Genomic DNA, 12,910 nt, shown 5'->3' with positions numbered 1-12,910 from the left:
ACCACCCAACTCCGTACCGCGAGTGTCTCCCTTGTATAACATCCTAGTCATCAATCCCCAATTATTCGCCCTCTTTGCCGATCACCCTCTCCAGTTTCATCAATCTCATACTTTCTCCATCGACATTGTCGGCTTTTTCTGTCGCCTGCTTCACCTACACACGTACTAGCAACATCGCAAATTTGTCTTGATGGCTCCGGTGTGAGCCTGCGACTTCGACTGCGCAGCACCTAAGCTCAAAATGGATGTGCATGAAACCAGAAGTTCATCCAACGACTTGTCCAGCGCGCCACCCAGCGATGTTGAGGGCACTCCCGGACCTCCAAATTATCGTCCTGCACATCGCGACTTGGGCCTAGCAGGTAATCTTGGTGTTGCAAACAGTTTCAGCGCGCGACCGACCCAACCGACTACCGGTGCAATTGCCAGTCCCTCACCAGCCACAGCTGCAGGTGCACGCCAAGACAACGCCGCAGCTGCGCCGCCTGCCAGGAGACCTCGCAAAAAGCGCGATCCCAACACGCCAGAAGAGAAGAAACCACGGGCTGTTCGCAAGCCTCGAGGGACAGCCGCCATGGCGACGGGCGGACGCAAGAAGGCAAAATTAGAGGTACTCGAACCGGGCACCAACCTTCTCATGCCTCGTCCCCAAAGTGCAGGCCTACAGACATCCACCCTGGTGCAGCCCGTGTTGTTCTCGCCCCCAGGAGCGGCCGACAGCGGCCGAGATGAAGCCGCCAAATTTACCGGATCTGGCCTCACGATGCATAATCAACCGATGCGCTCCCGCACACCCCCCCAGCGGATCTATGAATATCAACCACGTGAGCGTGAATACGAGACCAAACCACAAGCCCCACCTCCACCGACTTCCCTTCCTATTCAATCCTCTCCTCCTCGCTCAATGAGCATGTACGATCCCATCAGATCTGTTCAGCGACCAGTTGACACCAACCCGCCTGCTCCACCCTCCGTCCGACCCACTGTCACTCCTCCACGAAGGACCGACAATCCAAGCACATCTCCAACCATCTCCAGCATCATCGATCATCCTCCGCAACCCGACATCTCGACCACTACGACCGTGGTGAAGCAGCAGATAAAAATAGAACCTCCTCATAATCAGACTAATGGCCGAATAGTCGGATCGCCTAGACTCAACGGCCATTCGTCAGCGATGGATATAGACCACATCCCCCAGGATCAACTGCAGCCCAAAAAGCCCGCCTCGTCGCGAAAAGCGGCGTCGGAAGCGTCCACTCGTCCCACTTCACCGAAGCCTGCTCGGGCAAAGGAACAGCCACCTCCACCTCCAATGGGTTCTGGACTTTTGTCAGCCAGTCTGTTCGGTGGTGACTCAAGTAGCGACATGGCAAAAGATTCGGAAAAAGGTCCCAACATTGTCCTACATATCGACTTGAAGAACCCTAGTAATCGGGTCATCAACTTTGCTCGGATGGCTGAGGAAAAATACGGGTTTGCGGCTCTATACCCTCGTCAAGCCGCTCAAAAGGAACGGCTGGCTAAGATCGCCGCCGCCGGGACTGCGCTCGAACGGTCAGCGTCAGGCAGCAAGTTTGGAGGCACGTCAGCCGGAGACAGCGGAGATGAAGACCTCAGCGTCGACATTGAGCGTGATTCAGACAACGACGGGGACGTTGCCATGTCCGGAGTCAACGGTGGACAAGAACCAGCCAACAGCGGGACTGATGGGCCAGAGCCAAAACGTCGACGGCGGAGAAAGGTAGAGGAATACGATCAGGACGACCCCTTTGTGGACGACAGCGAATTACTTTGGGAAGCGCAAGCGGCCGCCAGCAAGGATGGATTCTTCGTCTACTGTGGACCGCTTGTACCCGAGGGAGAAAAACCAGCTGTCGAGAGGTATGTATTCCTGCTGCTCAAAATCATTCCCCCCTCATACACTGACGGACGTTGATGTAGGGCGGATGGCACCATCAAGCGAGGCCGTGGCCGAGGTCGGGGCGGCGGTCCTGGTTCGCGCGGTGGAAGAGCAGCTGCTGGCGCTTCTGAAAGAGCCTCTGGGAGAGGTGGAGGGCCTGGATCCCGGGGCGGGGGGATCACACGAAAGCCTCGAATCACGAAGGACGACCGAGCGCAGATGGAAAGAGAAAAGCTCCAACGAGAGAAGATGGCACCGCTGGTCGCCAAGCCGACCGCATATCCCGTTTGATCAGCTGGGCGACAAAGACAGAGATGTTAGGGATTTGCCAATCAGCGACTGGATGTGTCATGAAATAGATGTATTCATTGTGTAAGGGCCGGGTAGAGGTCAACGGGACTGTGCTTCACCAAGCCAGGGGTCGGAAAAGCGCCGAGATGTTTTTGCTCTCTTCTAATACCGAGTTGTGTATTCTAGTATTTACCCCATGAGCGGTGAAGGACGTCAAGCACACGGAACACGGGCTCCTTAAAAGGGGGTTACCTTTTCTCTTTTAAGGTTTCCTTTTCCTTTGAGAAAACTATGCTTGGTCCTGAGTACTGTAACTTCATATTGGGTACTCGGTACGCAGTGGCTTGCAGCGTGGTGGCTTGAACTTAGCGCTACAGCGTGTTGTACAAAAACGTCATAGCGCACCTTCATGGCAAAGGGTCACTCAAAGGGTCAGCAGGGGCATTCATGGAAAAGCGCAAATTCCCATGGTCAAAACACTAAAGTGAGACTGACCACCCGTTCCCAAGACCGACATGATCAACAGCACTGATAGTCGTGGTGGCGCCCAGCAATCCCCAATCCCAGGGCTTAACACACCTGCCGAAAGGGCTTCTGGTTTTTGTTCCCATGCCGCCCTTGCCGATCCTCATGGGTGCCAGTCCTGACTTGGGCATCATTGAGCCAACCAACGGACTCGTATGGGGATTACGGGCCAGTGAGAAGGGCAGCCCAGGCGGCGCCCAGTAGCAGAACGCCCCCCATAACGGCCTCCCAGCCAAGGTTCTCCCCTCCCTCTGTCCCCAAATGGCTCACTAAACAACCATCCCGGCAATCTCCCAACCCTCGCCTCTCCCACTAATCAGAGCCCGGCGGCGACAGCGGTTAAGAGCTTGCGATTCAGATTTCACCATCGCCCAGGTGTGGGCTTATGGGCGGACCTCCACCCGTGCATGATTCCCGACATTTTTCTGGTGCGCCCACAGAGGTCCGTGTCCGCCGCGATGGGCGGTTCACCTCAGAGTGGGTTCTTCCAGTGGCTTTCTAGCTACTGTACAGCAACCCGCCGAGTAACTCGTAATGCACTCCTCTTCCTTCTCTCCTTCCCAGGCTCAAGCCCTTTGTAGCACCTGATCTCTCGCTTGCGTCTGCGGCTGGTGACTGGGGGGACTGGCCATCCACGGCACCGCGCTCCGTCTATCCCATCTAAGTAATTGTCCCAAGACCTAACAGCCCACGGCTCTGGAGAACACGTCGACGCTTTCTCATCTCCCGTCTTCTTGCTCGTCTCGCGCCTCAGTCCGCCTCCTCTCCCTCTTCCATCTCATCGCACTCTGGGTCTGATAATCCTGCGGCAAGCATGTTGTGCAAGCCGCCACTCACACAGCTGCCGTCTTTCCTTGCCTTCCCAGGCTAACCGTGCTTCGTCTCTCCACCGGCCTTGTTATCAACCAACCTTTTCCCCCCTCCATACGAACACATACACTCACTCGCCGTGGCAATCCAGACCCCGTGGGAGCAGGGCGGAAAAGAGAAAAGAGAAAGATCATCATGGACGGGTTCTCAAGCTTCTTTGGCCAGCCCTATCCAGTCCAAGATCCACAAGACCCCATGGACGGCTACACGCAGGATGATGGGATGAGTGGCCTGGATCCCAGTGGCATGGAAGCTTCGGCCTTGGGCCAGGCGCAGACCCTTGGGCAGATCATCCTCCAAAATAACGACGAGTTGATGCGCCGGAGAAATACGATCCAGTCCCAGTATCGACAAGGCTCGCACGACCACGGTCGCAGAGCCTCGATGCTCGAGTTTTCTTCCGCCATAGACAGTGACTTGGCCAACTTCCAATTCGATCCGAACCCGAACGAAGCCGGCCTGCCCATGGACCCCTCCCCTATCATGCCCATGCCGAAATCCCTTGATCCACGAAGAGTCCGTTCTCGGGAGGACTTGTCTCTGAACACCCGCTTCTCTCAAATGAATGCCAACTTTGACCAAATGCCGGCCGTCAACAACTTCTCTCCGGTGGGCGTGTCGAGCACCTCCGTCCCTGTCGAACCATCTACCGCTTATATCGCACCGAATATCGACATGGCCATAGAATACGACGCCCTAACGGGAGGCGCAAGTGCTCGAGCCATGCAATCAGCGCCAATGCAAGAGGCCATGTTCGCCGCCTCGCCAATTGAACAAAGCTTTTCCATCCCTTACCAACCCGTCAGTCATGATCCCGGTGGAGGCTCGATGAGTCCGCCCGGTCCAAATCCTATGGTAGCAATATCCCAGGGCATGTCCTCACTGCGCGAGCCTTATCCAGGCTCTTCTCAGCAACTTCGAAGACCGAACCCCATTGGCCCCATTGCACCAGGCTCTCTCTCCACAATGGCTTCACCAATACATATCCAGGACCCGAGCAGAAGACACTCTGTAGATGTTCAGATGGGATTTCCCGTGAAAGGTAATGTCATCTTAGAAGAGCAACTCTGGTGGCCGCATACTGACGCGATCTGATAGATGTTAATACCACCCTAAGGGCTATGAACCCTCCGTCTCTGCCACATATGCAGCCCGTGGGTGGGATCCAGCATTCTAAATACGTCAACGCATATTCTTCTAGTGGGTTTGATATGCTGGGGGTCCTCGTGAGTAGTTCCCCAAATGGTGTTGCACATTTCGTTGACCCGTACCACAGATGCGAGTTGCAACGAGACCGCGACCCGAAATCAATATTGGGCCTGTTGACTTGTCCTGTGCCTTTGTTGTTTGCGACATCGAGAGATTTGATCTTCCAATCGTTTATTGTTCGGAAATGTTTGAACGCCTGACAGGATATACAAGACACGAAGTCCTCGGTCGAAATTGCCGCTTCCTCCAGGCGCCTAATGGAAATGTGCAGTCGGGAGTGAAACGGAAATACGTCGACGACAACTCGGTCCTCTATCTCAAGAACCAAATCTCCAAGAGAGAGGAAGCACAGTTGAGCCTGATCAATTATCGAAAAGGCGGCCAACCATTCATGAACCTCCTGACCATGATCCCGATTCAGTTTGACTCCGAAGACTACAAATTTTATGTTGGGTTCCAGGTCGATCTTGTCGAGCAACCAGGCTCTGTTTCCGGGAAGAATCCAGGTACGGCATCATCCCAGAAACAGCAAACGATATGAGCAAAGGATGACTAATTTCCCGTTAGATGGTACTTATGAGATCAACTACAACCGAAGCTCGTTGCCGGCATACAATCTTCCCGCTCGTCCTGATCCAAGTCAAGCACTGCAAGACATGGGCCAGACTATCTCTCCCGACGAAGTGTCCAGGCTTTTGGCCGCCCTTGGTAGTGGTGAGTCGGACGTGCCGAGACGGCTGTGGGACAAGGTCCTCCTGGAAAACAACGATGATGTTGTGCATGTCCTGTCACTCAAGGGACTGTTCCTCTACGTATCTCCTGCGAGCCGAAGAGTCCTAGAATACGATCCCAGTGAACTTGTCGGCGTAGGCATATCCTCGCTCTGCCATCCGAGTGACATAGTACCAGTGACCAGAGAATTGAAGGATATGCCGCCGGGAGAGTCGGTGAGCGTGGTCTACCGGATTCGCAGGAAGTTCAGCGGATACACCTGGTTCGAGGCGCACGGCTCTCTCTACGTTGAGCAGGGGAAGGGCAGGAAATTTATTATCCTCGCGGGACGAGAGCGGCCAGTCTATGCCCTGGATCGGACCGAGCTCGCGATTGATGGCAATCTGGGCGAGAGTGAGCTATGGTCCAAGATTTCGACGTCGGGGATGTTCTTGCATGTGTCTTCTACCTCCCGAATCATGCTCGACCGACTCCCTGAAGACCTTGTCGGGACGAGTTTGCAGGCTTTGATGCGACCGGAATCCAAAAAGGAATTCCTACGTCTGCTTGAAGTCGCACGAACAGGCGAGAAAGTGATGTTCAGGCATGACCTTCAGAATCGAAGAGGTCAGGTCCTTCACGCACAAACGACCATCTACCCTGGTGACGCTCGGCTTGGTTTCAAGCCCACCTTCCTGCTTGCGCAAACTCGCCTACTGAAGATGACGCGTTCTGCACTCTTGAGCCAGAAGTCCATCACATCATCGAGAACTGACCGAGCATCGGCAGGATCTGGAACCCCGACATCACGTCCGTCAGGTAGACCGTCCGCCAGCCCCATGGACGGGGCTGTCAGTACCTTTGCGGAACATCCCGGCTCTCTACTCGGCAACCACACCCTAAGTCTAGGCAACCAAGACGAGGCCCTGGCCTCGGAAGACAACATCTTCGATGAGCTGAAAACAACCCGAAGTTCCAGTTGGCAGTTTGAACTCAGGCAGATGGAGCGTCAAAATCGGTTATTGGCTGAGGAGCTGCAAGGATTACTGAGTCGCAAAAAGAAACGCAAGAGGAGAAAGGGGCTCGGCCAGGTTGAGAAGGACTGCGCCAACTGTCACACTCGAGTCACACCGGAATGGAGACGGGGACCAAGTGGCAACCGTGACCTGTGTAACAGTTGTGGACTGCGGTGGGCCAAACAGGTACGTGACTTCACCTTACCACGCGCACGAATGGTGTGATCAGAGAGGCGGTACAGCTAACGTACTCTGTGGATGAAGAATGGACGAGTATCTCCTCGTAAGCCTTCGAACCACAGTGACAAGGGCTCAAGATCCCCAGCCCAGATTAGAGCGGCCAACAAGACCGACGCCAAGAATGGCGAAATGTCTGAGACAATGAACGGCGGCCCTGCCCAATTGGTAAGGACCACAACAGGAACAGTCGAGCAACAAGAGAATACGAGTGAGTGGAGAGGGCAGATGCCGCCAAAGATTGAGGAAGGCGAAGAACCTCCGCATCCGAGCATCCTGCCGACGTGATGATGGACAGAACCCCTTGGTATCGGAGAAATCCACTTGGACTTGCCCCTATCACATTCAATGGAGGAAAGTCCGTCGATATCGTCGAAGCCAGCCCTGGAACCCGCAGTCGGGCCCAATTGAGGCAAAGCGTCGCCGACTCTTGCGCCGAACTGGGACCATATAAAGGGTATATGACCCGTTGTTCATCCACGGATCTTCACTCCTCAAGAACGCAATTCCCGTGGAACAGAGAGCCCCCGTAGCAAGGAATCCTATTCGATCTGTCCGACACGGATCCAACTACAACTCAACCCGAGGCTGGCAAGCTGAACTCATTGCTTATGAGATGAGACTGGTTAAAACCTGCCAGAGGAGCCGCCCATCACATGTGCCTTGTCACCTACAGTCCGAAAACAACCTTGTCACTATCACGCCCGCTTCACGTCAGGAAGGATTACATACGCCGAATATGAGATGTCACGACCATGAGTTTAGAGCTTGGACCCGCCCGATACGAAGTTTCATGATGCTAAGATTTGGATGGATACTAGGCGCTGGATTGTTGTATTATGGTATGGTTGGGGTGGCCTTTCTTTGTCTGTTTTTTCCTCTTCTAGGATTCGTTGGAAAAGCCTTGCTTGCCGGGAACAGCCACAACAAGGCTGCTGGGCTCTGACCGGGATCGGCACAGCGACGGGGTTGACACCCTTCACGAAGAGTCCGAACCGGAGTCCTGTTCGACCAAGCTAGGAAGTGTGAAGGCGCGTTTCGGGACTGCCATCCAGGCTCTCCTTCACTTGGAACTGGCACACACGCTGTTTATCGGAATCAATACGTCAACGAGGTACAGCACGGCATGACACGAACACGAACACGAACACGACACGAGTGTTTTCAATCCTTTTTCTTCTTGTTGTTGTCATCACGCATCATATGATACGATCCACGAACGTACGCCATGCTACTGCTGCTATGCTGCTATGTTACTATGGTGCCGGCTATGTATAAATCACATCTCTCCCCACTTCCCCCGAAATCCTTTTCCTTCAGCGTCGAAGCGATAGGGATAGAAGCGGCACGGGGGGCCTAGGTACGAAAATTTAAGGATGACTTGACTGGGCCCAAATAAATAGGCAGCAGAAGAGACTTATATAACCAAGAACAAGACGACGACCTATCTTATCTCATCTCATTGCATGGCAAGACATACTCGATCACTTTCTTTTCTTGCGACTCCGTGTGGGCCCCTGCCCGTGCGCATGTGTAGATCCCCCTTCATGGGTGCTTGTATGCTCTGTCCGTATGTAGCACAAGAAAACGAGTCCGTGGCGGCTTCGTTCTCTTTCACGCGGGTTCTTGTACCCTGCGTGAGCTGGTCGGGAAGAGCCCGCGGGTTCTGAAGACCATATCAAACGTCTATATGCCCGTATGTACCTCACCCGTCCCACCCCACGACCCAATGATGCGAAGTCTATCTTGTAGAGTCTCCGGAGCTTGGGGTGGGCCCGGATCTCGATCCGAGTTCTAAGCATCACATAAAGAGCGGGATCCGGACACGGAGGGCTGGTTGGGTCAAGGCGGTCAACCCCCTGGCGTCGGAGGGCCGACGACCCAGGACGAGGACGGCTTGAGGTGAGGAGAAGAAGAAATGGGACAGAAAAGAATAGCATACAATATTGTCAATGACGAGATGAATATGAAAATTGCATCAAGGAACGGTCCCGGTTGGGCTGTTGGGTCTCCCCTGCAGTCCTTACCATCTCTACGCTCGATGCCAGATTGGCTGGTGCGACACCTTGTCTTTGGTGTTTGCTGGCGGCGGCGGATCTGAGTCCAGAACCCAGAACGTACTCTACGCTCGATGCCAGATTGGCTGGTGCGACACCTTGTCTTTGGTGTTTGCTGGCGGCGGCGGATCTGAGTCCAGAACCCAGAACGAGTCCCGACGCCGCAGCTGTACTTGCTCCTCTGAGGCCCGGGTGACGATCGCGCTGACCTTGTTCGAATCGGGGCCTGGGACGGTATTTGACAACGAGAATATCGTGCCAGGTCGGGCCATGTCCCCTGGAGAACGATGGGCTTGTTGTAATTCGACTGGCGCTGTGTAGCGAAAGAGAAGAGGAAGCGTCGATTCCTTCCATACCGCCATGTAGTTGCGATGCGTGGAAAAGATCGTCAGGAACAGGCCTGCCAGCCCGAGCACGACGAGGGCCATGGGGTAGCTGATCCACTGCCATCTGACTACTATGACCGCTTCGCTGTGCAGAGTGGTGCCGGTGGCCACGGTATCTTGCAGCTGCTGGAAACGACCTGTCAGTGCCTGCCCGACACTGGTCACAACGTCGCTGAAATTCCCATTGCCGTCGATCGCCTGCTGACCTGCAGAGCTCCAGGGCCCGGAGATTTGGTCGAAGCTGGTCGAAGAGAAATTGAAGATGTCTCCTTGCTGCGAGGGATCTGGGTACCAGTAGCCGCCATAGCTGTACGTGGTGTTTCCCTCGAGCGCTATTCGAAGGGCTTGGATGAGCAAGTACGCTCGACCTTGAGAGTCGTCGTTGCCGGAATCATAGGCGAAATAATTCGTGCCATTCACGTCCGCGTTCCAGCCTGTCAAAATGCGGCCATCGGGTTGACTTTGACTGATAATAATGGTTCCGTAGTCTGTGGCTGCCGCATTGGAGATGGTCGTGCCACTGCGAACGACAGTGTCCATAGTCCGCACACAGGGTGTAAATGCACACTCCGTGGCTCCTTGGACGACCAGTTGGTCGAAAGAGGACGTTGTGTTGATGTCGAGATAGCCCATGGCAAATAGAGGGGAAGAGATACCAGCATATGATTTGTTGTCCCAGCTCTTGCCCCAGTGACTGTTCGGCGTCGGGTCAATGTTCAGGGGCCATACCACGCGGCGAGGGTACGTGACGAACCATTCCACCATGCTCCCCGCCGATGACAAGTCAAGATTCACGGAGACGTTGATGAGATTGCCATGTGGGAAGGAATAGGTTGGCGTCCAGGTGGTGGATGACGACGTCCGATTGCTTAGCGAGAAGTCCTCGAAGAGCGAGGTTATGTTGATGTTGTATGCATCTCCCCCAAGTTTGACATGACTAGTCATGTCAGTGCACTTGGTGCACATTGCAAGAGTGTTGTACACTGGCCATGTGCAATTTCCACTTGGGCAGATGGGATTGGGGATTGCCCCAGCGGCCCCTCCAAATGCTCCGATCAATGCATTCAGTGACAGACCTGAACCACCCAGGTCTCCAATCACTGATTCATTGTATGAAGTCGGGGTCCGAATCGAGGCAGGTTCGGAGGAGACAGGGCTGTCGCGAACAACGGTATTCAAGACCTGCTGAAGAAAAGGTTCGAAGCCGAGAGCCAGGACGGTGGCCAATGCGGCGACCAGTGCTCGAAGACTGCCTCGACGGCTCAGGATGAGGAGAAGTGAACCGTAAGGGCCACGGCTGGCCTCTTCGAAGGCGTCAACGGTGTTGAGTGGTCGCGGTTTTCCAATGAACCACAGCCACTTCTCCTGACGTATGGCAGCTGCCAATACTGCTAGCAGAGCAGCCTTTGCAAAACCTGCCAAAAGGGAAACTATTGCGTTGATCTAAGAAAGGGTGTTAGGATTGGCCGAACTTATGCCAGACACTCAACACGTAGATCTTACGGTTAATCCATCTGGTAGATCTGGAACAGGGCGGTTGTCGTATACAAAAAGAATGGCGGCAATGGCAGCCAGGATGCAGATACATAGCAGGGCTGCTGACAATTCCCATACCCAGTTGTCCAAGCTCATCCGGGTCCACCATGAAGGATAGGTGGAGAGATCTTTTGGGTATGTTAAGAGAGCTGTCTGTCGGCTCCGCGTGCTGGAGGGACTGCTGGTGTATTCTTGCGTTTCCATGTCGTTGGCTGGTCGCAAAGAGGTCTTGGATTTCCCCGGACAAGGGCGCCATCTGGCGATATATATCGACGGGCGTAAGTCCTAAGGTTGGCAAATAGAGGCAACAAGCACCATCTGCGCGTCCAGGCTTGGGGGCCCATTGTGCAGAGCACGTCCATCAAGCAACATCAGCCACAATTTTGCGAGTCTCTCATGTAGGGGGCATTTTGGCAAAGTTGGGGGCGATTTGGGCCATATGGGCGGTCTTCGAGGTCGTCGGACACATGTCGAGGCATGAAGGGCCTTGAACTGTGCATAAATGGCCAAAAGATAGACTGAGAATGAAGCTTGATAAGCGCTGGACAGGCAGCGATGGAAACAGAGTCTGGAGGTGGCTATATTTGTCCCGCCCGTGCGGCCGCCCAGGCGCAGGAGGGCCTGATCAACATAAACGCATGAGGCTCTGGGGGCCAGCGACTTCGGGACCCCGGCCGGGAGGGAGGGAGGTCCTGGAGAGAGCGGAATGCGCCGACGAGGGGAATTGGAGGACACGAGGGATCGCCTTGTGGCGAGGGTGGCGTACGATGGCTTGTTGATGGCTGGAGAAGGTGTAAGGCGAGACGGTGAGAAGGAACAAGAATGATCGACAGTGGTTGCTCGCACCTTTGCTGCCCAACTGGCTGCCTTGTGCTGTTAGGGGACTTCTTAGCCAGCTTCTGGTGCTTCTTGGTGCCGGCTGGCGGTGGTGGGGGTGCCGAGGGGCTCTGACTAGGCCGGGTAGCCCAGAGCTAGGCGTGGTGGCTTCCCTATTCCCGGGCCTATTGGTTCCTGCCCCTAGTCCCACACCCCCTTTGGCCTCTTTCCTAACGGTTGTTCCGGCCAGTCGGTGTTTCAATCATGGCCTTGGTGAGCTCTTTGTCAACTCCCCTGCTTCGTCCCTCCCTGCTTCCCCGGCAAGCTTTGGTTCCCCTCTCGAAAGTTTTTGTCCCTTTGTCCCTCTGCCATGTAACTCTACCATCTCGCTTGAAGCTTCACTTTCTGCCTCGTTGATGCGAACGTGGTGGGAGATCCCCGATGGACAGACTATCATTTCATCATGTCGACTGACTCGATGCCTGATCACCGTCCCTTTGGTACCCAATCGACCGAGTCTTGTGCCTGGGAGTCTCTGGGGGGCCCTCTAGTGCCGTCCCGCAATTGGACGCCAACGCCCAGGGTACGTACGTCCGGAAGACCCCAGTGTACCTACAGTATGTGTGTGTGGGCATGTGGGTGCGTGAGTGGGTGCCGGCCTTCAACACCCCCCCTCCCCCCCCCGGTCGTGAATCCAGCCTTCCCGAACCTCGTCTCTCTCACACTTCCTGCTTCAACATTTCCATCCAGACATTTCTATCCTCACATTCTCAATCACACGACCCAAGACCTTTGTCACTTCCGAGAGACACCGTGCCTGACGCCTCCTATATCATCCAGTGCAACCTTGTTGATCACCATTGCTGCCAAATTCGTCCATATCAACACCCTACGGTCCATCCTCGCAGCTGCCTCCTGCACCCTTTGCGCCCGATCATCCCATTGCTCCTAGTAGCACCTGCCTGCATTCCTCGACCTCTCCGGTCCAGCATTCAATTACTTTCCACTTCAGTTCCGACTATCGCAGTCTCTCGACCTTCTCGTCCCGATTTCTTGCGATAATTCTGCGCATCTCCTCCCTTGACCTCCTGACCTCCGTGGCAGTGTGTACGGGCGGCGCTCTCCTTCCCCCCTTACAACACGGATACAGAAAGCCTCGCAGGACAGATCCAAATCGCAGGGATCGAGACACCAATAGACCTCGGAATCCTCTCCAGTCCGTGTCCGTGCGCAATCTCTTGGGCATAATAAAGGCTGCTCCCACCTTCTCCTGGATTTGGTCGCTCGCAGGATCGCAATTGCCTCAGCCAGAGCCTCAGCCATTCACACCCAGTTCGAAGTTGTCTTGCGCTC

At 54.8% G+C, this 12,910-nt stretch overlaps 3 protein-coding genes across 3 annotated transcripts; 2 read left to right on the top strand and 1 right to left on the bottom strand.

The window, feature by feature from the left end:
- Positions 1 to 241: 241 nt before the first annotated feature.
- On the top strand, positions 242 to 2,194 carry AYL99_07784 (hypothetical protein; the record flags this gene model as incomplete). The annotated part of the gene is made up of 2 exons (XM_018839293.1): positions 242 to 1,884; positions 1,945 to 2,194. 2 exons carry the CDS (start codon positions 242 to 244, stop codon positions 2,192 to 2,194), a joined length of 1,893 nt encoding a protein of 630 aa, XP_018692061.1.
- A 1,530-nt stretch (positions 2,195 to 3,724) lies between these two features.
- Positions 3,725 to 7,050, top strand: AYL99_07783 (hypothetical protein; the record flags this gene model as incomplete). The annotated part of the gene is made up of 5 exons (XM_018839292.1): positions 3,725 to 4,631; positions 4,688 to 4,815; positions 4,866 to 5,304; positions 5,366 to 6,711; positions 6,790 to 7,050. 5 exons carry the CDS (start codon positions 3,725 to 3,727, stop codon positions 7,048 to 7,050), a joined length of 3,081 nt encoding a protein of 1,026 aa, XP_018692060.1.
- A 1,834-nt stretch (positions 7,051 to 8,884) lies between these two features.
- AYL99_07782 (hypothetical protein) lies at positions 8,885 to 10,945 on the bottom strand (the record flags this gene model as incomplete). Its single annotated transcript, XM_018839291.1, has 2 exons — positions 8,885 to 10,648; positions 10,709 to 10,945. 2 exons carry the CDS (start codon positions 10,943 to 10,945, stop codon positions 8,885 to 8,887), a joined length of 2,001 nt encoding a protein of 666 aa, XP_018692059.1.
- Positions 10,946 to 12,910: the final 1,965 nt, after the last annotated feature.

Source organism: Fonsecaea erecta (genome assembly GCF_001651985.1).
Source record: "Fonsecaea erecta strain CBS 125763 chromosome Unknown Scaff6, whole genome shotgun sequence".
Classification (NCBI taxonomy): Eukaryota; Fungi; Ascomycota; class Eurotiomycetes; order Chaetothyriales; family Herpotrichiellaceae; genus Fonsecaea; species Fonsecaea erecta.
The sequence above is the reverse complement of the archived record's forward strand: the minus strand, read 5'-3'. Positions and strand labels throughout refer to the sequence as shown.